The 26,233-nt window shown below is 56.5% G+C and overlaps 3 protein-coding genes, 1 long non-coding RNA gene and 1 other non-coding gene across 5 annotated transcripts; 1 reads left to right on the top strand and 4 right to left on the bottom strand.

Annotated features, from left to right (window-relative positions):
• Window positions 1–214: 214 nt before the first annotated feature.
• LOC134420803 (uncharacterized) lies at window positions 215–1,179 on the bottom strand. The gene is made up of 2 exons (XR_010028423.1): window positions 778–1,179; window positions 215–311 (listed from the first exon to the last, which is right to left on the bottom strand). It is a non-coding gene; the product is annotated as an uncharacterized LOC134420803 (long non-coding RNA).
• A 1,039-nt stretch (window positions 1,180–2,218) lies between these two features.
• On the top strand, window positions 2,219–8,127 carry NMRK2 (nicotinamide riboside kinase 2). The gene is made up of 8 exons (XM_063161164.1): window positions 2,219–2,414; window positions 3,981–4,071; window positions 5,175–5,223; window positions 5,440–5,611; window positions 6,406–6,477; window positions 7,026–7,132; window positions 7,531–7,616; window positions 7,705–8,127. The coding sequence occupies exons 1-7, from the start codon at window positions 2,389–2,391 to the stop codon at window positions 7,614–7,616; spliced, it is 603 nt and encodes a 200-aa protein (XP_063017234.1). The 5' UTR covers window positions 2,219–2,388; the 3' UTR covers window positions 7,705–8,127.
• Window positions 8,128–10,722: 2,595 nt separating this feature from the next.
• On the bottom strand, window positions 10,723–15,550 carry DAPK3 (death associated protein kinase 3). The gene is made up of 9 exons (XM_063161163.1): window positions 15,467–15,550; window positions 14,549–14,692; window positions 13,255–13,615; window positions 12,679–12,808; window positions 12,478–12,526; window positions 12,349–12,375; window positions 12,097–12,249; window positions 11,642–11,687; window positions 10,723–11,504 (listed from the first exon to the last, which is right to left on the bottom strand). Exons 2-9 carry the CDS (start codon window positions 14,608–14,610, stop codon window positions 10,962–10,964), a joined length of 1,371 nt encoding a protein of 456 aa, XP_063017233.1. The 5' UTR covers window positions 14,611–14,692; window positions 15,467–15,550; the 3' UTR covers window positions 10,723–10,961.
• A 168-nt stretch (window positions 15,551–15,718) lies between these two features.
• On the bottom strand, window positions 15,719–24,733 carry EEF2 (eukaryotic translation elongation factor 2). Its single transcript, XM_063161162.1, has 15 exons — window positions 24,631–24,733; window positions 23,803–24,017; window positions 22,951–23,132; window positions 22,656–22,867; window positions 21,809–21,987; window positions 21,429–21,534; window positions 21,067–21,180; window positions 20,782–20,920; window positions 19,963–20,158; window positions 19,563–19,821; window positions 19,240–19,347; window positions 18,807–19,160; window positions 17,994–18,176; window positions 17,092–17,224; window positions 15,719–16,367 (listed from the first exon to the last, which is right to left on the bottom strand). The coding sequence occupies exons 1-15, from the start codon at window positions 24,631–24,633 to the stop codon at window positions 16,174–16,176; spliced, it is 2,577 nt and encodes an 858-aa protein (XP_063017232.1). The 5' UTR covers window positions 24,634–24,733; the 3' UTR covers window positions 15,719–16,173.
• On the bottom strand, window positions 21,304–21,372 carry LOC134420932 (small nucleolar RNA SNORD37). The gene has a single exon (XR_010028463.1). It is a non-coding gene; the product is annotated as a small nucleolar RNA SNORD37 (small nucleolar RNA).
• Window positions 24,734–26,233: the final 1,500 nt, after the last annotated feature.

The following is a 26,233-nucleotide window of genomic DNA, read 5'->3' as shown; positions in this document are numbered from 1 at the left end:
GAAAGCTCATTTGCTGTTTTCCCATCCATAAATTCACCCTAAATTCACTATATTAAACCTGATTTCATTTCTTGCCTTCAATATCTTCCCTGTAAAACCTCCAGAATCGTGACCTCTGACAGTTAAAATTTCCCTAATTTGCAGTTCATGTTTATTCACGAGCAGCTGATTTTAGCACTTGGCCTTGGCCTGGTGGCTGAGGAGCAGAAACAGCTTTGAAGAGAAAAATAACATTTTTTATTTTTATTTCAGCTCAACGGACACAGCTGGCTGAGATAAAGGAGGTTTGAGGCCACAAACCTTCTTCATGCCTGAAAGAGAAAATTTAAACTTAAACACAGCTCAGGAGCAGGTCTGACTAGAAGTTAATGGTGTCAAAATAATTTGAGGAAAAATATTTATATATAATTTTTTTTTCCTTCAGAAACTTCCCTTGGAATCCTGGATATTTGGATTTTACACTGTAAAAGCTGAAGACTCCAAGATAAAATGTCAAACAGGACCCCAAATACCCAAATTTGGTGTCACTGATTTTTTTACCATCCCTTTACAGCTCACTGTAGGAACCTTTAATATTTTTAACAGTGACCTTTTAATCCTGCCACACTGTGGTTTTATAACAAGGAAGAACAAGGCAAGATATTATTTAAAAATGCACATTATAAACTTCAAAAATACTGTTGGAAAGCCTGACATTGCTCCAAGAACCCCAAATAAGAAATATCTGGAATAATTCAAGTTAAAATACAGGTTCCACAAGGTGCAGAGTTAACTTACCTTAAAAAGCTTTATTTTATGTGAGTTAACTGGGGAGGAGGAGGAGGCTCTCTGGAGAGATAATAGTTTAGGAATTTGTGTCTATTTACAAAAAATAAACTGCTCCAAAAACTCCTTGTAAAGAGACATTCCAGGAAGATTCACTCCACATTCCTTTCTCTGAACAGCTGGACTGAAAAGGAAAAAAAAATGTAAAAAAATTTCAATGCATTTCCTCCTTTTATTCCAGGAGTTTAGAGAAAAATTCCTTCCCTGGGTGAGTTTGAGATAATCAGATTTTTGGGGAATTGGGGAATAAAGGAGGGGAACTGGGGAACAAAGGAGGGGAGAGAGCAAGGGAAAAATCCCAATTTAATGATTTCCTCTGTGGCTCCCCGGGACGGCGGCAGGGTGACATTTCCACCTGCCCCATGACTAATTTAGGAAAAGGGAGAGCTGGCCAAAAAGTTATTTTTGGCCACCACGGCAACGGGGCCAGCGAGGGAGAGGGACAGGTGCAGGGCCAGAGTGTGACATGGGGGTGGCACGAGCCCCCCAAAAAGGGGACATTGCAGGGTGGGCTGAAATTCCCCCAAAATGGGACTTTGTGGGGGTGGCATTCCAACAAAAATGTGATTTTTGAAGGGGTTGAAGACGCTCTTTATCCCCCCCCCCAAAAAAAAAAGTGGAATTAGAGGGTTGGAACAGCACAAAGTGTGGCTTGAAATGTTGGCTGGAATCCTCCTAAACTGGGGCAGTGTGGGCTTGAACACCCCAAAAATGGGACACTGAAGGGTGGGTGGAAAAGCTCCTAAAATGTGGCACTGGGGGTGGGCTGGACCCCCCCAAAATGTGACATTTGGGAGTTAAAACCCTTTAAAATATGACATTGTCAGGTTGGACCCCCCCAAAATGTGACATTTGGTGGTTAAATCCCCCTAAAATGTGACACTGAGGGGTTGAAACCCTCCAAAACGTGACATTGAGGGGTTAAACCCCCCAAAATGTAATACTGAAGGGTTAAACCCCCTAAAATGTGACATTGAGGGGTTCAACCCCACAATATGTGACACTGAGGGGTTGAGCCCCCCCCAAAATGTAACATTGAGGGGTTAAATCCCCCTAAATGTGACATTGAGGGGTTGAACCCCCACAAAAAAGCGACCTTGAGGGGTTGAACCCCCCCTCCCCGCAAATGTGACACTGAGGGGTTGAATGCTTCCAAAATGTGACACTGGGGGATTCAACCCCCTCAAAAAGTGACACCGAGGGGTTTAATCCCCCTAAATGTGACGCTGAGGGGTTAAATCCCCCAAAATGTGACATTGAGTGTTGAACCTCCCCCCCCAAAAAGTGACATTGAGGCTTGGCCGGCCCTGCCCCGAGCGTGACATCGCGGCTCATGACGGTCACAGGGCTCCTCCGGGGCGGGGACACGGCCCTATAAATCCGCCCCAAAAGCGCCTTTTCCTCAATGAAAGGCTCGGGGAGGCAGAGCAGAGCCAGGGGAATCAGAAGGAGCAGGGACAGCACGGGTTTTGTTCCGCTTTAAGTTCTTTTAGCCTTCCCGATTTTATTTTTTTTTCCCCCCCCTCCCTCGCCACATTCCGGCTCAAGAGGCGACTCGGCGAAATGAAATATATTATAGGTATCGGAGGGTAAGTCTCTGCTAAAATCTGGCTTATTTTATGGTTTTCCTGGTTTAATTTTTGGGGGTTATTCATCTGGGATATAGGATTTGAGATATTTGAGGATATTCGGGATATAGGATTTGAGAGATAATACAACTTTGATTAGTGTTAATTCGTGGTGCTTAAATACAGCAGGGTCTATTTAAGACTACTTTAAAGACATCCACTTTTATATATTCTTTAATTTATATCTTAATATGTACTTTTAGACGTCCTTTTATTTGATATATCCTTTTATATATTTTATAGAATTTAAAGGATGAATGCTGCTTCAACGAAGAGCAGCACATCCTTTCATACAGACTTATCTATATACATTTTATATACTTATTTGTGTTATATACATATTTTTATATACAAATTTTATACTTATACGTTTATATATTTTTGAAGATACTTTCATCCACAGTTTTATATATCCTTTTATAGTTTTAACAAGAGGGATGCTGAGATGGCAAAAACACTCAAGTAAATTTAGAGGCCAGATAGACCAAGAAAATTATTTTTAAATTTTCTCTGAAAGACGAAGAGGGAGAAAATCCCGTTTCTAATAAAATGGGGTGGTGGTGTATAAAGGGCATTGATTTTAATTTTAAAAAGTAGGATTTAAGGTGTGCTCGTGCTGGGAGGGGGTGAGAGTGCGGCGGGAGAGTTCCGGAAATGGAACAGTGAAGGGTAATACGGGTTATTAGAATAATATATTAATAACATGCGACCGAGGGATTTATACCGCCTCAGGTTTAAAAAAAGGGAGGAATAGTTAAGTTATTTAGGGCTTTTATATTAAACGGTTTGTGGGGCGTGTGAGGGCAGCGAGGCCGCTGCATCTTGAGCAGCGGGGCTGCGGCTGTGAGGGACCGGCCATGGGGGCCCCGTTGCCTCTGGAGCCTGGGCTGTGGGGGACTGGCCATGGCGGCACCGCTCCCTCAGGAGCCTGGATTGTGAAGGACCGGCTTTGGCGGCCCCTCAGGTGTGCGGACTGTGAGAGACCAGCCATGGCGGCCCCGTAACTCTGAGGGACCAGCCATGGCGGCCCCTCGGGAACCCGGGCTGTGAGGGACCGGCCATGGCGGGCCGCGCGCGCGCGCTGCCCTCCGCGCCTCCGTTGCGCGCGCGCGGGAACCGGCGGGGCCGTTACACGCGGCCGAGCGCGCGCGCGCGCGCGCGGGGCGCTGGAAAGGGGCGGGGCCGGGAGGGGCGGCCACAGCCAATCGGCAGCCGGGGAAAAGGCGGGGCTGGGATCGCAGCCAATCGGCGAGCGGCGCGGGAGGGGCGGGAAATTCAAACGGGGGGCGCGAGAGGGGATGGGGACCCTGAGGGTCAATGCCGGGGTCCCCTCAGGGGCTGCCGGGCCGGGTTCGGATCCCTCAGGGTCAATTCCCGGGTCCCCTCAGGGGCTCCCGCCGCCGGGCGGGGTTCGGATCCCTCAGGGCTCGGCTCCTTCAGCGGTGTCTGCCCCGCCGCGGGTCCCCGGGGCTCCCAGACCGGTTCTAATGCCATTCTTCCACCTCTGTCTCGTCCCGCTCCCTGCAGGGTCACCAATGGTGGCAAAACCACCTTGACCAACAGGCTCGTCAAGGCGCTGCCCAACTGCTGCGTGGTCCATCAAGATGATTTCTTCAAGGTGAGTCTCCTCTTCCTTGCAGCGTTGGTTGTACATGCAGGGCAAGTAAATTTTGACAGCTTAGGAGTCACAAGCTTTCTGGTTTTGTGGGGGGTTTTATATATATATATATTTGATTTTTAAATGACTGGGCAGGTGGGGAGTTCCTGACCTTTATAAATGCCACAGGAGCCTTTAAATGTTAACAACAGATTTAAATTTAGTACTGAATTCAGGCAGAGGTTATTTACTGTGCTCTGCATGAATGATTTTCTCCATATTGGGATTTCCCACGTTATTTTATTAAATTAAGAATGAGAGTGCTAAATTATGCTTCAAGATTTAAGCACCTCTATACTGGTTTAAATATGGAAAGGGGGTTTATGGGGGAGCTTTTATAGTTCTGTACCAGAACCCAATTAAAATATTGCAGATATCAATGCAGAAGACTTTCACTGCCTTCTGCCTGGGAGTGCAGAGCGTTCCTAAACCCTGCACATTTCATGGGAATGAGGACATCCCTGGACCCCAGCACCCGTGGAAGTCCAAGGGATGCAGGGATGGACTTGGAGCACTTGTGGGTCATCCCCAAAACATGAATTGCTCCAGCCCCAGCATGGTGTGCTCAGTGTGTGCTGCACAGATTTGATCACTTAGGAGCCCTTGGGGGAGGCATTCTGTTTGATTTTCCATAAAAATCTGTAACTTCTCTTTTGAGTGAATGCCAACACGGGGAAAGCAGTAACTGAGCAACCAAAGTACTGCCATACCCACCTGCATTTTTATTAGAGTTCAAATACCTACTCTTTAAAAAACCATACATTCTAACACTTATTTAACTGCATCAGCACTTTAAAACTCCGGTATTATTTACAAACAACACCCTGTAGTATTGCACCGATTAACATTAAAATCTTTATCCAGCGTGGTTTGAGTGAGCCAAGGGAGCTTCCCAGTTGGGGCTGGGGCAGGCTGGGGCTGTGGCTGTCCCTGCAGGCCCAGCTGGGGCTGTGGCTGGCAGTGCCAGGGGTGGTTGTGTGCCAGTGGTGCCAGGTGCCGATGGCATCGGAGGGAACGGGTCCCGCTGAGGTTGCAGCAATGTTTTATTGCTCACTATATTTCAGCCACAAGATCAAATAGAAGTCGGGGAAGACGGCTTTAAGCAGTGGGATGGTAAGAGCAGTGTTCCCTATAGGATGCAGTAATGTATATTCTTTTCCTAAGTATTTCTTTTCTCTTTTTTTTTTTTTTGTTATTAAAAGCTTTAACAGTAAATTTCTGTAATTGTAACTTTACCAAGCTCAATCTGCTTTATTCTTTGGGAGCCCGTGGTGTGTGATGGTGTTTGATGGTGTCCCTTTTTCCCACCCACCCCTTTCTCCTGAGCAGTGTTGGATTCCCTGGACATGGAGGCCCTGGTGAGCACAGTGCGGGCCTGGATTGAGAACCCAGTGAAGTTTGCCCGCTCGCACGGGGTGAACGTCACACCTGGCTCTAGAGAGCCAGCCTCCCAAGATATCCATATATTGGTCATTGAAGGCTTCCTGCTCTATAATTACAAGTAAGGTTTGGAGAACTCTTCGTGGTTTGCCAGGGGAGATCCTTACATCCCTTGTGCCAGAGCTAAAACTCCTTTTTACTAATTTCCCCTTCCTGCCTTGTTCTGAATTCTCACCCCGGAGAGTTTCCTGCTGAAAAATGTAAAATTAACTCCTAAGTGTAGAAGTGAGGTGAATTTAAGTTCTGATTTAGGGCAGAGCCTTGAACTCCAGGGGAGTTTCAGAGCAGGAATTTTGCAGGTTTCCCCTCATCCCCCCAAGAGCAAGGCAATAATCCATTCCCTGCCTGGAATCTGCTGGAATTCAGGAACAGCTCTCTGCTGTGCTGGTTTAACACTGACTGCACTGAGCTCAGTGAGAGGAGCAAGTGGGGCAGAGACAGCTCCTGGGTGTTTGTGGAGAACCATGGAATCCCAGAAGGGTTTGGAAGGGACCTTAAAGCCCATCCAGCCTGGCCTTGGGCACTTCCATGAACGTGAGCTGAGGAGTTGCCCTGTCCCAGATTTTGCTGCAAACTGATTTTGGAATGATGTAGGAAGAGCCAGGGTTCCCAGCCTGATCCTCCACAGGATCCCCCTCAGGACCAGTGTGGGTGTTTGGGTGGGAAAAGTCCCTGCTTGGGCCATTCTGCCCTTCAGAAAGAAGTTTTATGTGGTTTTGAGTTAACAAACCCTTGGGCTGTCTTCAACAGACACAAACCCCATAGAGGCAGAGAGATTTCTGTGGTGTCTGGGCTGATCTCATGCTTTTTGCTGTCGTTAAAAGTGACATCTCCACGTTCTGTCCCTGTCCCCAGACCTCTGATCGAGCTGTTTGACCTTCGCTACTACCTGGCAGTGCCCTACGACGAGTGCAAGAGGAGGAGGAGGTGAGAACATCCCAGGGGGGGCGTCCAGCCCTGCCCTCCTGTCCTTCACACTGCTCTGGGTCATGGAGGCGTGCAGGGGCTGGGCTTGGAAGGACCTTGAAGGTCCTTAAAGGTCATCTCATGGAGGGGTTGGGGTTGGAAGGACCTTGAAGGTCATCTCATGGAGGCCCTGCTATGGCAGGGACACCTCCCACCACCCCAGGCTGGCCTTGGGCACTGCCAGGGATGGACATCCACGGTTCTGGGATGTGTTGGTGCCATGAGCTGGGTTTGAGTGGAAATTGGACCAGAAGGGGAGGAAGGGAGTTTGATGTGGTCAGCCTGGAATGATGGGCTGGGCTTGGAGAGGACCTGAGGTGGAGCCCAGCCATGAACCCCTCACCACTGACCACATCCCCGGGTCCTCAAACACAGCCATGGGCACTCCAGCACTGCCTGGGCAGCCTGTGCTGATCCCTCACAGCCCTTTCCATGAGAATTTATTTTCCCAGCTGCACCCAGGCCCCTCCCTGAATGAATTAATTCCTTCTCCATGTCATTGATTGCAGTACACGGAATTACACCGTGCCCGACCCCCCGGGGCTCTTCGACGGCCACGTGTGGCCCATGTACCTCAAACACAGGAAGGAGATGGAGGACTCAGGGGTGGATGTGGGTGAGTGTTCCCCAAACACAAACCCTTCACTCCTGGCACTGGGATTTAAGGAAGTGGGTGATTTCATTGCAGGAGACTTCCACTGGGATGATGCAGGGGGATATTTTTACTGCCAAGTTGTAATCCTGGCCTACTTTGGATAAATGCTGGCAGTTTTACAGCTAAGAACTTCTCTCCTTTGTTTTGTACCCTTAAAGACTCAGAGGGGACAAAAAAGTCCAAAAGCAAAAGAAGGGATTTATAATGGATAAGGATTTCATAGGCCATTGTATTTTCAGGATGGGTCTGTTTTTCCAAGTTGTCCTTTGGGTCAATAAAATATGAAATATTTAAAAACTAACCTCCCAAAATCTTATCCTGCTGGAAAGCCCAGCCTGACTCCCCCTTTTGTCTCCCAGTTTATTTAGATGGCCTGAAGTCCAGGGATGAACTCTACAACCAAGTGTTTGAAGACATTCACAACAAGCTCCTAAATTGCTCATAGGTAACTAAACTGCAGAGGGTGGAGGCTGAGGGATTGCTCAGGGAATTTCACAGTTTGGGGCTCACCCTTCTTCCCTTCACCTTTGCAGGGTTGGGAGGACCCCGAAGATCCGTGTACAGCGCTGTAAATAATACTGGGAAGTGGGAGTGGGAATTGGTGTGAACTCCTCTCCCACTGCCCTTTGGCAAGTCCCTTCTGTATATAATTGAAAACTGAGGATAACTTATTCCCACCACACGGACAGGATGGCCTGGGTGGGGTTTATTTTTTAATTATTTTATATTCTGCTGGCTTACAGAGAAGCTGGAAACGGCATTTTTATAGCAGAGCAAGTAGAGCTGTGCTGGGAAAACAAAGAGAGCTGCTGCAGACAGAAAGGCTTCGTGCAAGGCTTGTTTATAACATCACCAACTCAGTAAAAATCCACTTCAGTCTCCTTCTGAGGTCCTGATTTAACTCATCACTCAGCTTTGTTGCAATAAAATGGGTGTGAAGCTCACCCAGAACACAACAGCGGCCCCTTTTTCCTGGCTGTGTGGAAATCCTCAAAGCTCCTTGCACGTGTCCCTGCTTGGGTTTGGGTGCTCACATGGCCCAGCCAGGTGGGAATGGCTCAGTTTGTGAATTGAAACCATGAGGTGAACAGGGGGGATTTCTGAGGGAATGAGAAATGAGAACTGTGCTTCCCTTGGAGCCATTTCAGGCATTAAAGGTAAAACAGCATCCAGATTTCAGCCTGAGAGAGGGCAGTGCCATCCCTGAAGAGAAATGAGAACTGTGCTTCCCTTGGAGCCATTTCAGGCATTAAAGGTAAAACAATATCCAGATTTCAGCCTGAGAGAGGGCAGTGCCACAGTGCCATCCCTGAAGAGAAATGAGAACTGTGCTTCCTTAGGAACCATTTCAGGCACTAAAGGTAAAACAATATCCAGATTTCAGCCTGAGAGAGGGCAGTGCCATCCCTGAACCTGTGTGGGCCCTGCCATACAAGATTTTGGGGGCTGAATTAAAAACTGCTCTGGAAAAGCAGCTGCTTTTAATTAATTAATTAATTTAATTTTAGTTAATAACCCAAAAACCCACTAAGGGGGGCTTTCAGCAGCCCAAGTGGACCCAGATCCATCTCCTTGTGCTTGTCCCACCCCGATGGTTTCCCCGTTGTCCCAGGCAGGGATGGCATGGCTGAAAGGGATGTGGGGACACCACGCCACAGTGGTGGCACTGTCCCCAAGCAGGGACACTGCTGTGAGCTGTCACCCTGGGGATGCAGCTGGGGGGTTTCCCTCTGCCTGCTCCGCTTGGTTTAAGAGCACAGAAGCGTTTGGGGTTTGTGAGGACGTATAAGGGAAAAGCCCTCGCTCCCATCTCCTGCCAAACTCTGGGAAGCTGAATTGGGAGCCTAAAAAAGGAATTTTGGTGTCTGTGCACAGAGGGGAAACGTCACGGGGGGGTGGCAGCTCCAGCTGCTGAGAGGGGCTGGAGCAGAACGTCCTGGGAATGTCACGGTGCTGGAACCCCCAGGGGCAGCACAGCCCGTTCCTGCGGGCCTCGGGATGGGGAGATTTGTGCCATCATGAATCACACCCCAAATTCTCCTTTTTTAGAGCTATTCTGGTGTCATTCTGTGCACCCACGTGAGTGAGATCCCCCTGCTGCTCCAGGGCTGGGGTGAACGACCGGTGACTTCCAGGAGCCTTTTGGGAGTGTGAAACCCAAAGCCTGGGCAGGAGGAGAATGCAGGAAATGTTTCTCACTATGTGCCCTTTGCCCAGCCCGGGAACAGCCGGGGCTATGGGATTTCCACACATCCTTTCACCCACTGCCCCTGCAGAGCTGGGGCTGCACCAGCCCCACAGACAGGGCCTGGGTGGGCACCCTGAGCCCCCAGGTGTCCCCTCACTCACGTGGCCAGGGCTGGTGGCCCTGCTGGACACTGGGACAGCCCGGTCACCTCCCCTGGCAGCCAAGAGCCTTGGCAGGGAACACCAGGCAGATTAAATGGTCACAGGTCCACGTGTGCCGTGCACGGGGGTGAAACCTGCACCTGCTGGGACGTCAGCAGGGACAGGGGGCACAGCCCCCCTGGTCCCCAGGGAGCCACGGGGGACACAAAACAGTGACAAACCCTAAATGGAGCAAATCCCCTGGGCCCGGAGCTGAGCTGGAGGTGAAGCCACCCTGGCCAGCCAGGGGGACGCCTGCCATGCACTGGCATTTGGCATTTGGCTGGTGATTCCCCAGATCAAATTCTGCTGCAGCTGGGCTCCAGGGGCCGCAGGCAGTCGGGAAGCCCGCGGTGCTCCCAGGCAAAACGTGCTCCCTGCCCTGGTGTTCTCTGGAACGTCAGAACGGTTTGGGACCTGGCTCCCCCTGTCCCCAGGAGTGAGGGATCTGAGGCACGGGGAGCTGGGGGCTCCCCCAGCCTGGGAACACCCCACAAAGCAGCCCCAGACCTCCCTCCATGCCCACAGCGAGCTCACCCACCAGCACTGGGTTTCACAAGGAATAAAAAGCATTTTTCTCCCCAAATTAAGGAATTCCCTCTGGGATAGGAGCACAGTGGGGGAGTTGTCACCACAGGGCACATCCTTATCTCCCTCCCAAGCCCTGTCCCACCATGGCAGGAGCTGAGGCAGCCACCCCACTACACAGAAACCTTTATTGTGGGAAAAGGGGGAGCCAGGACTGGGACAGGGGGCCAAGGGGTGCAGCAGCCTGGGGGGAATGTGGGGTGCAGGGGGGCTGCGGAGCGTGAGGCCACACAGGGATCAGTCCTTGGTCCCAGCCCATGCGTGGCTGCTGCTGCAGTGCAGAGGGGAGCTCTGCACACCAACCCCCCCATGGGACCCGGGTGACAGGGGGGACAAACATCCTGGGGAGTGCAGGAACAGGAGCCAGAGAGGAGCTGCAGGTGGCACAGCCCCAGCACCCCGAGGGGGGCTCCAGGGAGGCACAAACACCCCCCTTAACACCGAGCTGGGGCACTGCCTGGGGGTGAGCAGGGACACCAGGGGTGAGCAGGGGCACCAGGAGCAGCCCCAGCCCCCAGGAAGGAGCAGGGGGAGTGGGGAGCAGCGCAGCCCCGGGGATGAGCAGGGGCACCGGGGGTGAGCAGGGGTACCAGGAGCAGCCCCAGCCCCCAGGAAGGAGCAGGGAGAGCAGGGAGCAGCGCAGCCCCAGGGGTGAGCAAGGGCACTGGGGAGCAGCCCCAGCCCCAAGGGAGGAGCAGGGGGAGCGGAGAGCAGCCCCAGCCCCAGGGGTGAGCAGGGGTACCAGGAGCAGCCCCAGCCCCCAGGAAGGAGCAGGGGGAGCGGGGAGCAGTGCAGCCCCCGGGGATGAGCAGGGTTAGCGGATGCTGCCGTCGCCCTCGCTGCTCTGCAGCTTCTCCCTCTCGATGGACCACACCAGCTCCTGCACAAACTTCATCTCCGAGGCCACCTGCTTGGCCAGGGCCTCGTAGTGGTTCTCCAGCTTGCGGTAGCGCCGCTTGAGCCCGTTGGCCGCCTGCACCACGCTCTTGGTCTCCTCCTGCGCCTGCTTCTTCAGCGCCTCCGTCTTGTGCAGCTCCTGCCGGATCTGCCGCAGGTCCTGGCTGATGCTCTCGTTCTCCTCTTTGTACCACGACTCCTTCTCCTCGTAGATGGACAGCAGCGCCTCGATGTCCTCCTGGAAGGACTTCTTGTTCCTCCCCAGCTCTCGGAGGCTCTCCTCGGCCGCAGCCACCTCCTCCATGACCTTGGAGAAGCGCTCGAAGTTGATGTAGGTGTTGTTGGGGGGCATGCTGGAGTGGGATTTGATGGTGTACTCCTTGAGGCGCGTGGTCTTCAGCCGGCGCCGCTCGGGCTTCTTGCCGCTGTCCTCGTTGCGCACGTTCCTCCTCTTGATCACCTGCGGCAGGGACAGCGGTGGCTGCAGCAGTGTCACAGGCAGTGCCACCAAACTGGTCCCCACAGGGCTGGGGGAGCAGCAGAGCCCTGGCCTCGGGGGGTCAGGCACCCAAAAATGCCGATTCTTTGACTTCTCACCTTAATCCAAGGGTGCTCCAGGCTCTGGGCAATGGTCATTCGCTTCCTGCAAGCACAGCACGGCTGGGATCAGGGCAGAGGCTCTGCTCCTCTCTCCCTGTTACAGCCCTGCAAAAGCAGCTTGGATCCTGTGATTGAGCCTTGCTGCACTCAGGGCCCTCCAGGCAGGGGCTGCATCCAGCCCCCAACCCCTCAAACTGCCTCCCAAGAGAAACAGGCAGAGGATGATGTGGGAACCTCCTGTTCCCACTGCTCCTTCCCAAACCCGGAGCCCTGGGGGCCCAGCTCAAACCCCCCCAAACCCCAGTGGAGCTCCTGCACCCTCGGGGTGATCCCAGAATTCACCCCACCCTGGTGCAGGCAGGGGAGAGGGAGCTGCCTGTGCACAGCAGGGTGGGCAGGGGGGACTGTCCCCTCTCCCAGAGACACCCCCAGCCCTGCTCCCTGTCCCTCACTTGGGGTCCTTGACCAGCAGGCGGCGGATGAAGTCCTTGGCCAGCTCGCTGGTGTTGCTGAAATATTCCTCATCGAAGTCATAGTTGACAGCAGAGATGTTGGTCAGCGTCTCCTGCTTTGTCTCCCCCAGGAACGGGGAGGCTCCGCTCAGCCTGAGGAGAGAGTGGGTTGGGACACCCCAAAAAGGCTCCAGCCCGAGGTGGGGGGCTCATCCTGCAGCCCTGTCCCCTCCAGAGCTGCCTCATACTCACAGGATGTAGGTGATGACCCCGATGCTCCTGGAAGAGAGAGGGAGAGGAGGATGAAGTCCCACAGAGCTCTTGGCACCAGGGGTTTGGCTGCTGGAGCCATGGAAGGGGCTCAGGAGGGGAATCACTCACCACATGTCGGCCTCCAGCCCCAGGGGCTCGTAGTTCACAATTTCTGGGGCTTTAGGAGGAAAGGGGAGAAAATGGATTTATTGTGGGGGAAGGAAGCCTGGCCCCATGGACACATCCTGGCAGCAGCACCAGAGTGCTGGGTGTCTCTCCAGGGTTAATCCAAAGCTTTCAGTACCCCGAGGAGCCCCCAGGAATGCTCACCTACAAACTCTGGGGTCCCAAAGATATTCTTGAACTCGTTGCCAGCCTCGATCTTGTGGGCGATCCCAAAGTCGATGAGTTTGATGCGAGGGTTTGGCACGTTCTTGTCCAGCAGCATGATGTTCTCTGGCTGTGGGGGGAGAGGAGCTGGGGCTGTCCCTACACAGCAGCCTGGGGGAGCTGCCCTGGGCTCCTCATTCCAGAGGAGAGGATGAGTGCCTCCAATTAGGAGAGATCCCAAACACCAGAGCGGAAGGATGACTGCCCCAAGCTGGGAGAGATCCCAAGCACCAGAGAGGATGTGCCTCAAATGGGGAGAGATCCCAAGCACCAAAGGAGAGGATGAGAATCCCAAGCACCAGCCCCACTGCTCTGCAGGAGTGCACTGACCCTCACTGATTTCCAGACCCCACCTGGGGGCCCATCCCTGCTCCCAGTGCTGAACACAGGGTGTCTGCAGCTCCCAGAGCCCACCTGGGGCCCATCCCTGCCCCCAGAGTGGTGTCTGCAGCTCCCAGAGCCCACCTGGGGCCCATCCCTGCTCCCAGTGTGGTGTCTGCAGCTCCCAGAGCTCACCTTGAGGTCGAAGTGGGCGATGCGCTTGGAGTGCAGGTAGTGCACCCCGTCCAGGATCTGCTTGAGGAACTGCGTGGCCTCCTCCTCCGTCAGCGACTCCTTCTCGGCCAGGAAGTCGAAGAGCTCCCCGCCGGACACCAGCTCCAGGATGAGCACCACGTCGGTCTTGTTCTCGAAGATGTCGTGCAGGGTGATGATGTTGGGGTGCTGGATCTCGCGCAGGATGTCCACCTCGCGCTCGATCTCCTCGCGGCTCACGCCCCTGCGGCTGGACGACAGCCGCCGCTTCTTGATGAACTTGGCCGCGTACTCCAGCCCCGTCTTCCTCTCGCGGCACTTCCTGACGATGGCGAACTGCCCGCTGCGGGGAGAGGGAGCTCAGCATGTCCTGCCTGGGCACTGCACGATGGGCACTGCAGGATGAGGGTTTCATCCCCAGAGTGCCATGAGCTGGGATCTGGGGATGCCCACCCACTCCCGGAGCAAACCCCAGGCTTTGGGGTCTTGGGAGACCCCAAAGCCCTGATGGAGAAGGCAGGTGGAGGGGAAATACCTGAAATCAGAGAGACTGCACATGGACCTGAGACTCTTTTACACCTTTATACATCCCTGAATCATGGCCAGGGAAACTCCTTTATACCTTTATCCATCCCTGAATCATGGCCAGGGAAACTCCTTTATCCATCCCTGAATCATGGCCAGGGAGATTCCTTTATACAGCCCAGGACCGTGGCCAGGCACCTGCACAGCCCTGGGGGACAGAGTGGGTCCAGCCATGGCCACCACATCCCTCCCCATTGCTCAGAAACAACCCCAGCCACAGAGAGGCAAAAGATCCTGCAGCAACTCCTGCAAGTTCCTCTGCTTTGATAAAAACCCACTTAAGTGACCCAGAACGCTTTTGCTGCCCCGGTGCCCACGGGGCTGGCGCGGCCGAGGCAGCGCTGGAGGATCCCGAGGCAGGCGGCTCCCCCGGCGCCGCCTCTGCATCCCGGCTGATTAAATCCCATCTGCGGGCTCTGAGTCACCCTGGATCCCTCCCACAGGCGCGGGGCCAGGCGAGGAGAGCCGGAAGCCGCCAGCCCCGGACCGGAGCTCCACCGGGAACAACGTTAATTAACGCTTTTAAAAAACACCTCCATCTGCCAGAGATGGCTGAGTGTGCACAGCCCCGGCCCTGCTGCCTGCAGAGGGGCACAGGGACGGCGCGGGGAGCCAGCAGGCGGATCTAGCGGAGCCCCCGGCGGGGCTGCAGCCATGGAGACCCCCGAGAAGGCAGCGGGATGAGCCTCACCTGCCCAGCTCCTCTCCCATCTCATAGAAATCCTCCACGCTCTCCTGGCGGAAGGTGGACATGGCTGCGGGGCCCTCGGAGCGGGAGCCGCCCCGCCGCTGCCAGCGCTGGGTGTCAGGAGCGGGAGCAGCCGGGGATCAGCACCTGTGGCACCGGGAGAAGGGGGGCTGAGTCCCGGAGCTCACACTGATACCCAAGGACCAGCGCCGGGAACAGGGGGGCTGAGTCCCGGAGCTCACACCGACACCCAGCACAGGGATCCCGGGGGATGCACAGCCCCGGGCCGGGCGGCAGAACCACGGGCTCATTCCCTGGTCTCACCACACCCCAAAACCCCCGGGGATAGAGAAGGGAAGGGGGCCACAGCCTCTCCCTGCTCCACAGGCCCCACACCCGCTGTCCACCCAATCCTCATCCCTTTCCTGGCCCATTTCCCCTCCGCTGACCCTCCCTGCCCCACAGCCCCCAGACCCACTCAGCTCCCGATCCCTGCACATCCCTTTGCAGCCCCACAGCCCCTCCCCACCCAATTCCCCAGAGCCCCTCTCGCACCCACAGCCCCCCAGTCCCTCCCCGTCCCTTCCCTTCTCCACATCTCCCCCATCCCAATCCCCGCCCCTCCTTTTCCAGCCCCTCCCTATCCCACAGGCCCCCCAATCCCTCTCCACCCCTTTCCCGACCCGCAGCCCCTCCCAGCCCCACAGCCCCCACACCCACAGCCCCCCCATTCCTCCCTTTCCTTCCCCACCCCAGCCCACCCCACAGGCCTCACCACCCCCACGCACCGCTCCCCGCGCCATCCCTCGCTCCCCACGCCACGCAGCCTCCGTCCATCACCCCTCTCCCCCCCGCACGGCCCCTGCCGGTCCCACACGGCCCCTCACGGACCCCTCATCAGCACCGGCCCCCGCTCCCAACCTGGGCCGCCGCCGCCCGCGCCGCCGCCGCCACATTCCAGCACAGCAGGCCCCGCCCCCTCCTACACCAACCACGCCCACCTCCGCATGAAGCCCCGCCCACATCGCAGCACCCCCATTCATCCAAGCCCCGCCCACTCCCCGCCAGAGGCCCCGCCCCGCCGCTCGCGGGAGGGCGTGGCCAAGGTAGCACCACCCCTCCACCCCCACCAGAGGGCGCCACCCTCACCCTTAAAACCCCCAAAAAATTCACTTTTCGTCACCATTTATCCAATTTTATTAATTCCAGTGGCACTAATACAGGCGGCGATGGGCACGACGGACAGTCACGCTGCAGATAAGGCATCCTCACCCCCTCTCTCTTTCCCCCCATTTTCCTTGTCCTCTTTAAGCACGCCCCCACTCCCTTCTAGGCCATTCTGCAGCAGTATTTTTTTTTTTTTTTTGAGTCAAATAAATACAGAATTGGGCAGATCTAGTGGAAATGTTTTAGTTACAATGGCAAAGATGAGTCATGTGCAACACAGAAACCTATAAGGCTTTTTTTTTTCTTTTTGTTTGTTTTCCTCATTTGAAGTTCTCAAAATCGCTATGAAACCCATTTAATTAACAAGATGGTGGTCACAGGCGTCTATAGCCCCTGGCGGCATGGGTGATAACGCTAATTAATTAAATTTTTCCTGCTCTCCCAGAGTTCCATGAGTGTCATTAGAGTTTGTCCAGGAAGTTGTCGAGGGCAGGGATTCCTTCCTTGAGCCCTTTGCGCTTGCGGGTCTCGGCCACCACCTGGGCTGGCCGGGTGGCACTGTCGAAGGGGTCCCCGGGCAGGATCTGCCAGTGGTCAAAGACGCACTGGGGGAAGGCCTGGCCACCCGTGTTGGACCTCAGATCTGCTGTGAAACCTGTGAGGGACAAGACAAAACGTGAGGTGGGACAGGAGTGGTTGTAGCTCAATGTTGCGTCCATGGATAGACCTTTCCTCCTTTCCATGGAGAAACCCAGAGCAGCTCTCAAAAGCCTCCTGAGATCCCAACCAATGGGAGGTGGGAATGGAAAAAATGCTCCAGGAAGAACTTAGAGACCATTCCAATGCCTAAAATTGGAGAGGGACTTTGGACAAGCATATGGAAGGACAGGACACAGGGAATGGATTCCCACTGCCAGTGGGCAGGGATAGATGGGATATTGGGAAGGGATTGCTGGCTGGGAAGGGCTGGGATGAATTCCCAGAGCAGGTGTGGCTGCCCCTGGATCCCTGGAAATGTCCAAGGCCAGGGACAGTGGAAGGTGTCCCTGCCCACGGCAGGGGTGGCACTGAAGACACTGAAATGTCCCTTCCAACCTAAAATGTTCTGCACCCTTGGTCTCTTCTCCCAGGCAACAAGTGACAGGATGAGAGGGAACACCCCCAAGCTGTACCAAGGGAGGGTTGGAGATTTCCAGGTTAAGTTTTTTCCCCAGAAGGATGGTCAAGCCTGGCACGGCTGCCCAGGGCAGTGCTGGAGTCCCCGTCTGTGTGGATGTGGCACCTGGGGACACGGCTCAGTGCTGGGTCAACAGCTCAACCCAAGCATCTCCTGAGGCCCTGCCCAGGGCTGTCCCTCCCAGGATGGCCCCAGCACTCACCAAAGGACTCATTGACAGGCAGGTAGGCCTTGACCACGAACATGGGGGTCCCGGCCACCTGGGTCTCCTCAAACACGTGGCCACGTTTCCTGTTCAGCACTCCATAGATGCCTCCCACCACCTGCTCCGGGCACTGCAGGAGAGACCAGGGTCAGGACTGCACCCAGCTGCTGTTCCCCCTTCCCTGAGGGCTGGCAGGGGCTGGGGTGTGTTGTGATTTCAGGGTTTACCTCAGAACCTGGGTCCCTCCCTTGAAAATTCCCTCCCAGGTGTGTCAGTCCCCTCTCCTTTCCCCTCCCTGACCCCTGCCCAGCACTGTCTGTCAGTCCTGGAATTCCAGAAGGGATTGGGCAGATTCAAAGGATGCCCTCTACCCCTGGGGGGCACTGGGCCATCCAGGTGTCCTTTGTCCCTCCCCTCCTGTCCCTGGCTGGTGGCTCCCTGCCCCTTCCCTGCCCCTCGGGGTTCAAAGGAGCAGCAACCACAGGCTCAGGGAGTTCTGCTGGAGCTGGTGCTGCATTCAGAGGCCACAATAAAGCTCTGGATCCAAACCCTCCATCAGAACCGACTCCTTTCCTTCACCATCGCCTTAAAGCTTCTCCACAGAGGGAACCCTGAGGAGCAGACTCCATCCCACCACCACCAGAGCTCCTGCAGGCCTGGACTCGTCTGCACGGGCCCAGCTGCAGCACCCAACCAGCCAAAAGTGTCTGTGGGGTCAAACACCAAACACCCAGCCAGCCCAAAGTGTCTGTGGGGTGAAACACCAAACACCCAGCCAGCCAAAGGTGTCTGTGGGGTCAAACACCACAGTGCCACTGTTTGGTTCAGCACCAAGGGCCAGCCAAGCTGAGGCAGGTCCCACCTGTGACATTGGTGACTACCCCAGCAGGGCTGCTCACCTGGATCTCCACCAGGTAGATGGGCTCCATGAGGCGGGGCTGGGCGGTCAGCACGCAGGCGTAGAGGCAGCGCCGCGCCGTGGGGATGATCTGGCCGCCGCCGCGGTGGATGGCGTCGGCGTGCAGGGTCACGTCGTGCACGTCGAAACGCACGGCGCGCATGTTCTCCTCACACAGCACCCCCTGCCAGGGCACAACGGGGGCACACGTCACCAGCCTGGGCACTGCCACGTGGGTGCTGCTGCCCTGGCCCACAGGAGCGCTGTGGAAGCAGCTCCTCGAGCAGCAAGCCCACCCAGGTGCCGCTCCATCTCGCTGCTGAGGGATGAACCTTCAAACCTACAAAGGTTGGACTCTGGGAGGTCTTTCCCAACTTAAGGGGCACCAGCTCCCAGCCCTGTGCCATCACTGCAGCATCCTTGTGATCAGCTGAGGTTCAAGCTACAAGAGCTGTCACACATTTATGGTGCTGAAACCCAAGTATTTGGCCAAGGGAAATGGGGTGTTTTTTGGTCTAAGTAATGTCACAGAAGTTGCTGGCTCAGAATCTCCCTCAGACTGAAACTGAACAATAAACAGGAAAATGAATTCTCCTGTTGCTGCTCCCAGTTTGTCAATTTACCCTGCAGTCCTGTCTAATCCTGAAAATAATTGCTAGATAAAGCCAAGACCCTCAGAGCATCTTTCCTCCTGAAGCCAACTGTGTTATTCACTGGCCTGTTCAGATATTACATTTTGCTCCATGAGAAGCATTACAAAAATAAGGATGTGTTGAAGCCTGGATGCCACCCAGACCAAGACACCACCGCTCACCTCCTTGGTGGCCCACTGGAAGCCGGCCACCACGCTGTCCTTGATCTCGTTGAGGTACTGCACTCCCTTGGTGATGTCGGTGAGGATGTTGGGGCCGGTGCCGTCGGGCCCGAAGCACCAGATCTTCCTGGCCTCGGTGACGTCCCACTCGTACTTCTCGGCCAGGTACCGCGCCCGCTGCTTCAGCTCCTGGCGCGCCGACACCTCGCCCTTGTCGATGTCCTCGGCCAGCCCGTCGGGGAAGGGCCGTGCCTTCATGTACAGCCGGTTGTGTTTGTTGGGGGACTTGGAAAGGCACATCACGTTGGACTCCTCGCTGACCGTCTCGCGGTACGACACCACGGGATCCGATTTCTGCGGGACAGGGGGGTGTGAGGAACCACAGTTGGACAAACCCCCAACCCTGAGCCCAGCCAGCACTCAGCCTCTCTACCTTAATGGGGATGCAGGCGTGGTCCTCCTCCAGGTCCTTCAGGCAGATCTCCAGGTGCAGCTCCCCAGCGCCAGCGATGATGTGCTCCCCAGACTCCTCAATGATGCACTGGGAACAGCGGGTGAAGCTTCAGAATGAGCCACAGCCACAAACACCAGCAACAGCCTCTGCCTGTCTGTGTTTGACCCACAGAGCTACCTCTAGATGTTCTCCCCACCGATCTGCTGGTATCACAGCACCAAGCCAGGGACCAACACCCAACTCAATACTTCCCCAGGAGTGGAGGCAGCATCCTTAGATCCATCCCTGCACCATGCACTCACCTGCACCATGGGGTCAGACTTGGCCAGGCGCTTCAGCCCCTCCACCAGCTTGGGCAGGTCGGCCGGGTTCTTGGCCTCCACGGCCACGCGCACCACGGGGCTGACGCTGAACTTCATCACCCTCATGTTGTGGGCGTGCTCGAAGGTGGTGATGGTTCCAGTCTTCACCAGGAACTGGTCCACACCAACCAGCCCCACGATGTTTCCACAAGGCACGTCCTCGATGGGCTCCACGTAGCGGCCCATCATGAGAATGGTCCTGAAGGGAAAGGTGGGTTAGTGAGGCTGGGATGGGGAGGAGATCCCAGTGAGCCCATAACCAAGCACCTTGACAGGCCTCAGACACGAGAAGAGACCTGAGACAGCACCAGGACCCCTCAACACCCCAGCCAGGACACACCTTTGAATTGGCTTCAGGTACAGATCCTCCTTCTTGCCAGGGGTGTAGTTTGGTCCCATGATTCTGACTTTCAAGCCAGTAGAGACGAGACCAGAGAAGACACGGCCGAAAGCGTAGAAACGTCCCTTGTCAGAGGTTGGCACCATTTTGGAGATGTACATCATCAGGGGGCCTTTGGGGTCACAGTTCTTAATGCCTGGCAGGGGAGAGAGACCAGGTTAGCGCAGAGGTATTGATGGATCTGGTACCCAGCCCAAACCCCAACTCAAGACTTGCACCCACTGTCACAGCCCAAGGGCTTTTGTCTGGACAAGAGGAAATGGAGAATGGCTTCCCACTACCAGAGGGCAGGAATAGATGGGACATTGGGAAGGGATTGTTCCCTGGGAGGGAGTTGAGGCCCTGGCACAGGGTGCCCAGGGCAGATGTAGCTGCTCCTGGATCCCTGGAAGTGCCCAAGGCCAAGCTGATGGGGCTTGGAGCAGCCTGGGACAGTGAAAGGCGTCCCTGCCATGGCAGGAGATGGGGCTGACCTCCAAGATCTCTTCCAAACCAATCTATTCTGAGATTCCGTGGAAGATCACATCACCAAGGAACGTCTTCAACAAATCCATGCTCAGATGGACCCTCTGGCTACTCTGAGATTGCTCAGTCAGCTCAGTGCTCCAGAACCGACCTGTGAGCCACTAAACTGTTTGATCCATGCTAGAAAAGATACAGACTCAATCCCAGACACTCCTGAGCTGTGCACATGGAGAACAAGCTGGTTACAGGCGTGCTGGAGCTGAGGCCTGGCAGCAAAGCAGCAGCTCCTCCTACCTATGGCAGCCTCATCGTCAGGGGGGCCCTCATAGAGCAGCTCGCAGCGATACTTCTGGGCTGTGACGGGGGAAGGCAGGTGGATGGTGATCATCTGCAGCAGGGCATCTCCAGCTGGCAGCCACCGCCTCATCACGGCCTGGGCAGAGCAGCAGGACCCAGTCAGAGGGTTCCCAACAGGGTTCACCTCCTCCTCCTTCCCCACCTCCCAAGCAGGCTGATGTTGACACAGCTGGAGCAGCACAACTGCTCAGCTGCTCCCCAGAGAACTCCAACCAGCCTCACCTTCAGCAGGGGTTTGCCCTCCTTGTCCTTGTCCTCACTGTCCAGCTTGATGTCCAGTTTCTCAATCAGTTTAGCAGCCTCTTCCTTCTTGAAGTTCATGATTGCATCGAAAACCTGCGACAAGAGCGGCCATTGGAGCACTGACCCAGTTTGGAGCAGCTGCACCTGCAGAGAACTCCTGCTCCTCCTCAGCACCCAGCCTCCCCCCAGCAGACACAGCCCATGTGCCCCCAGGTGTGTCAGACAGCTGAATTTCTTCAATCAAACACGTCAGGTCAAAGTGAAGAAATTTTCCATCATCACGCACGGAACAGAAGCGCAGAGCGGGAGGTGCTGGCCAAGGAGGAACCTGAGGAACTCACCTTGAAGATGGGGTCAAGGATGAGCTGGCAGAAGGTCCTGGGCAGTTTCTTTCCATCAGGGCTGGTGGCAGATTTGCTGAATTTGCCAGTAGCAGGGTCAAAGTATCTGTGGAGAGAAGGAAATCGGACTAATGTCCATGCTCAGGTCAGCTCCAGACACACAGCTTGTCCTGCCTGCTCGGGGCAGAGCCCAGGGCTGCTGAGGAAGAGCCATTTCCTGCCTTCCCCCTCCTTCAGCCTTCCAGCACTCACCCAAGTGTAATTAACTCCTGTTAAACCAGGCACAACCACACCCTGCCCCCTTTACCCACCCTCTGCAGGGCCAGGCTGCAGCCATGCAGAGCTGATCTGGAATTCAGTCACCACCATCCCCTCCTCACCTGTCTCCCCACAGCTTCTTCATCATGTCCTCAACTTTCTTGGCACGCTCGGCCGGGCTGAGCTGGGCATCTCCCTTGGCAGCAAACTTTGCCACGTACATCTCAGCAAACTGCTTCAGGGTGAAGGCCCAGCCGTGCAGGCCTGAGCCAAAGCCCACGGTCCCGAGCACCGGGTCAATCTGAGGGGGAACAGCAGAGCTGGGTCAGGGGGGCAGCCTCAGCCCATCCCAAAACACCCCAGTACCAAATGGGCCTCCAGGACACTGAGATTCTGGATAGTTCTGTGCCAGTGACCACTCTGAGGGCTGGGACAGGCACCATTTTAGCTTTGCACCATAGAATTGGGTTGGTTTTCCTCCACTCCCAGCAGGTGTGTGCTCAGGTTCATGTGCAGATAGGATTCCCATTCTTCCCAGGAGGAGCAGGAAGGCTTGGACACCTCCAGCTTGTCCTCAGAACCTGACACCCACAGCCCTGCTCCCTCCCAGGAACATTAAGGTGGGAAGGCACCATTAGGACCATCCCATTCCACCCCTGCCATGAGCAGGGACACCTTCCACAACTCCAGGGTGCTCCAAGCCCCGTCCAGCCTGGCCTTGGACTCTTCAGGGACTGGGCAGCCACAGCTGCTCTGGGCACCAATCCCAACCTTTATTTGCTCAGGCCTTGAACAGGAAATTTGGGAGGGGAGCCAGCAGGAGCCCCAAGCCATCCCAAGCCTGGGAGCTCAGGCACCCTCACAATCTCACAATCCCGTCCTCCACCTGGGACAGGGAACTCTCCCTGAGGGAGCTGCTCCCTCTCCCCACAGCGGCTCCATCCCATGCCCAGAGGCTCCCTCCCTCACCATGATGTTGCCCATGGGGCCGCTCTCTCCCTCTCCGTAGGTGGAGATGATGACGTTGACGTTCTCCACGATGCGCTGGAAGGTCTGGTACAGCTCCTCTGGCTCCAGCTGCAGCTCCAGCAGCGCTCTGTCCATCTTGTTCATCATCAGCACGGGCTTGATCCTCTCGGCGATGGCCTGACGCAGCACGGTCTCTGTCTGCACGCACACGCCTGCCAAACACACCCGCAGTTAGCAGTGAGCTATCCCCAGCTCCAAACCCCCCAAAATCCTCTCCAGCTGCACGAAACCTCACCAGAGACACAGTCCACGACGACCAGGGCACCGTCAGTGACTCGCAGAGCTGCGGTGACCTCTGAGGAGAAGTCCACGTGCCCAGGGGAGTCAATGAGGTTGATCAAGAAACCAGAACCATCCTTGCTCTGCTTGATGAAGGCCAAGTCGTTCTCAGAGAGCTCATAGAACAGAGAAATGGCTCTGAAAGAAAGAGAAACCATTAAAATGATGATCTGTGTTGTTCTTCTCTGAAGTTTAGAAGTGTTTTGCCCCACACAAACTGCTGCCACCACTGGAGGTGGCACCCAGTGCTCTGCTCTGGTTGACAAGGATGGAGTTGGTGACCTTGGAGATCTTTTCCAACCCGAATGCTGGACTCCAGGATTTCCTGAAGTGTATTCCAGGGAGGTCAGGGTGTGAGATAACAGGAGCACAGACTACAACCTGTCCTTCCTCAACCACAACCTCCTCCAGAATCCCAACCTCCTCCAACTCCCTGCAGTCCTCCAGCACCCATAAAGGGTTCCATTCCCAATTCATTTATTTAAGGTTTTCTTACTAATCCAAACCCCTTTCCAGCCCCAGAGTCCTCACACTCCCTGTGGCAGCACAGCCACCAGGAACATCCCCAGAGATGCTCCCAAGGTCTCCACACCACACCCACGGTTCATCCAACAATCCTGGTGCTCAAGTGGGAGGATGAAGCTCCTGCTTCCCCAGCAAAGAACTGCTCAGTGACTGAGCACAAGTTTGCTCCACCATTCAAGACCCTCATGGGCAGAGATGAGCTTCGGGACTAGACCAAATTTTCTTCCACTTCCTGGAGGAGCCCAGCCCACGGAGCAGCAGGAGCCCGAGGGAGGGCACTCACGTGGATTTGATGGTGATGCACCGCTCCTGCTCGTCCTTGCGGGTGTCGGTGAATCGGGTCTCGCCGGCCCGAGCCGAGGCGATGATCCCGGCCTTGCACACCAGGGAATCCGTCAGCGTGGACTTGCCGTGGTCCACGTGGGCGATCACGGACATGTTCCTGATGTTGGCCTTTTTGTCCATGATGGCCCGTATCTGGTCTACTGTGAAGTTCACCTTGAGGGAGGGGAGAAGGGGGACTCAGCGCGTACAAAACCAGCTTTGGCGATTCCAAGGAAGCCGAATCGCCCATAAATACCTGCCATAATCACGGTGACACCACCTCTGCCTGGCTGACAACACAACCCGCAGCAAGGGCACCGCAGCGGGGCTGCGGCACCAACCCCTCCCTGCCCCGTGTCCCTCAAGCCGCGGTGTCAGCGGGTACGGGGCACAAATCGCCCCCAAAGCCGAGCCCGGGCCGGTGCGGGTGCCGGTGACAGCCCAGACCGCAGCGTTACATAAGGCACGACCGGCACCGCAGCGCCCCGTCCCCGGCGCCGCCACCGCGCTGCCACATCAGTGCGGCCGCTCCCGAGCCCCGCGGGCCAACGGCAGCCCCGGCACCGACACCGGCGGCTCCTGCCGGCTCCGGGGGTGTCACGGCCTTCCAGACCGGCCCCCTCTCGCCGCCCCACCCTCGCCCCGCAGCCGCGGCCCAGCCCGGCAGCACAGGCCGCAGCCACCACCGTGTGACCCGCGGCGGCCGCGGAACCGCCATCCCCGGCGATACGGGAAGCGCGGTGGCCGCTGATCCCGCCGGGAGCGGCGGGGGGTGGCAGGGGCTCACCATGGTGGCGGATGGCGGCGGATGCTGCGGGGCGGGGGGGTCACGGCAATGGCGGCGGCTCGGCCCTGTCTCGCTGGCGAGCGCAGAGCGGGCGGAAGAGAGCGCTGACGTCAGCCGGAGCCGTCTTATAGGGCGGCGCCGCCGAGGGGCGGGGCCTGCGCAGAGCGCGTGCGCTGCCGCGCCGCTCTATCCCGCGGACTCTATGGTCGGGAGGCTGTTCCGCCTCGCCGGCACCACGTGGGTGTCCCCGCGGCTGCACCGGGACCGCAGCGAGGCGACACCGGGGGAACAGCGACCGGCAGCGACAGCCCCGCCCCGCCCGGGCTGCAGCGGGTTGAAAGTCACGCCGGCAGCGGGAGGGGCGAAGAACCGGCCCGGGGCACCGGGGTCGGTGAGGCCACCCTCAGAGCCGGGCACGGGGGCTCGGCACTAGCAGAAGGCGGTACGGCCGAGCCCGGTGGCAGGCAGCGGCTCTGGGCACCGGAGGGTCCGGCCCGCCCCGCCCCGGTCCCGCAGGGTGCCCGCAGTGCGCATGCTCCGGGCGGGCCGGTGCGGCAGCGCCCCCTGCGGGCGGGGAGGAGCGCGGGGGCAGCACCGGCCGGAGCTCCCGCCGGGCCCGGGGACACCGGGCTGGCACCGAGCTCAGCGCCCGGGCTCCAAACCGTCCCTGTGCGCCCTCATCCGCCTTAGAGCCGGCAGGAATCACGGGGTGAATGGTTTGGGTTGGAAGGGACACGGAGGAACAGCCAGTGCCATGGCAGGGATGTTCCACCATCCCAGGGGCCTCCAGCCTGGCCTTGGGCACTGCCAGGGATCCAGGGGCAGCCACAGCTGCTCTGGGAATTCCATCCCAGCCAGGAATTCCATCCCAAAATCCCATCCAGCCCTGCCCCCTGGCAGTGGGAGCCATTCCCTCTGAGCTGTCCCTCTGTCCCTCGTCTCTCTATGTGTTTCTTGTTGGGTCCCTCCAGGTCCTGGAGGCCACAATGAGCTCACCCCAAAGCTGCTCCTCTCCAGGCTGGACAATCCCAATTCTGTCTCTGGCAGCTCCCAAAGCCCCAGCGCAGCCCCAGGCTGCCCGTGTGAGGCAGGGACAGGCAGGACGGCCATGGAGGGACACCCAGGATGGCTCTGGGCCCGGCTCTGCCACAGTGACAGGATGAATTCTCGGCCTTTGGGGTTTCCATAGCAATCTGGTGGGGGTTTAGCACCGACCCTGGCTTTTGCCAGCCTAGAAGGGAAAACTGGGAAACCTGATTAACATCCTGCTCTTCCTGAGAAAGTGCTAATTGCCTTTTTCTTTAATTAGTATGTGGGATCGATGGCACAGAGAGGAAAGTGCTGGAAAACCTCACCCAGTGCAGCAATTCACCCCAAACACTGGAGTTACCTTGAAATCATCCAGTCCAACTCCTGGCCCTGCACAGACACCCCAACAACCCCACCCTGTCCCAGAGCATGTCCCAAAGGTTCCTGGAGCTCTGGCAGGGTGGGAATGTGCCCATTCCCTGGGGAGCCTGGGCAGTGCCACTACCCTCAGAGGCAGAACCTTTCCCTGAGCTCCATCCCAAACCCCTGACACAGCTCCAGCCCTTCCTGAGGT

This window comes from Melospiza melodia, chromosome 7, assembly GCF_035770615.1.
Source record: "Melospiza melodia melodia isolate bMelMel2 chromosome 7, bMelMel2.pri, whole genome shotgun sequence".
In the NCBI taxonomy this organism is placed as follows: Eukaryota; Metazoa; Chordata; class Aves; order Passeriformes; family Passerellidae; genus Melospiza; species Melospiza melodia.
The sequence above is the reverse complement of the archived record's forward strand: the minus strand, read 5'-3'. Positions and strand labels throughout refer to the sequence as shown.

Excerpts from the sequence above, each read along its gene's own strand:
- DAPK3 (XM_063161163.1), bottom strand. The coding sequence starts at position 14,610 with ATGTCCACCTTCCGCCAGGAGAGCGTGGAGGATTTCTATGAGATGGGA. Across the intron at positions 13,616-14,548 it reads ATGGGAGAGGAGCTGGGCAG|CGGGCAGTTCGCCATCGTCA; the intron begins GTGAGGCTCATC and ends CTCTCCCCGCAG. Across the intron at positions 12,250-12,348 it reads GGGGTCATCACCTACATCCT|GCTGAGCGGAGCCTCCCCGT; the intron begins GTGAGTATGAGG and ends CTCTCTCCTCAG.
- NMRK2 (XM_063161164.1), top strand. The coding sequence starts at position 2,389 with ATGAAATATATTATAGGTATCGGAGG. Across the intron at positions 6,478-7,025 it reads GAGTGCAAGAGGAGGAGGAG|TACACGGAATTACACCGTGC; the intron begins GTGAGAACATCC and ends CATTGATTGCAG. Across the intron at positions 7,133-7,530 it reads GGACTCAGGGGTGGATGTGG|TTTATTTAGATGGCCTGAAG; the intron begins GTGAGTGTTCCC and ends TTTGTCTCCCAG.
- EEF2 (XM_063161162.1), bottom strand. Across the intron at positions 19,161-19,239 it reads ACGCCTGCATCCCCATTAAG|AAATCGGATCCCGTGGTGTC; the intron begins GTAGAGAGGCTG and ends CCTGTCCCGCAG. Across the intron at positions 18,177-18,806 it reads TCCAGTGGGCCACCAAGGAG|GGGGTGCTGTGTGAGGAGAA; the intron begins GTGAGCGGTGGT and ends GTGCCCTGGCAG.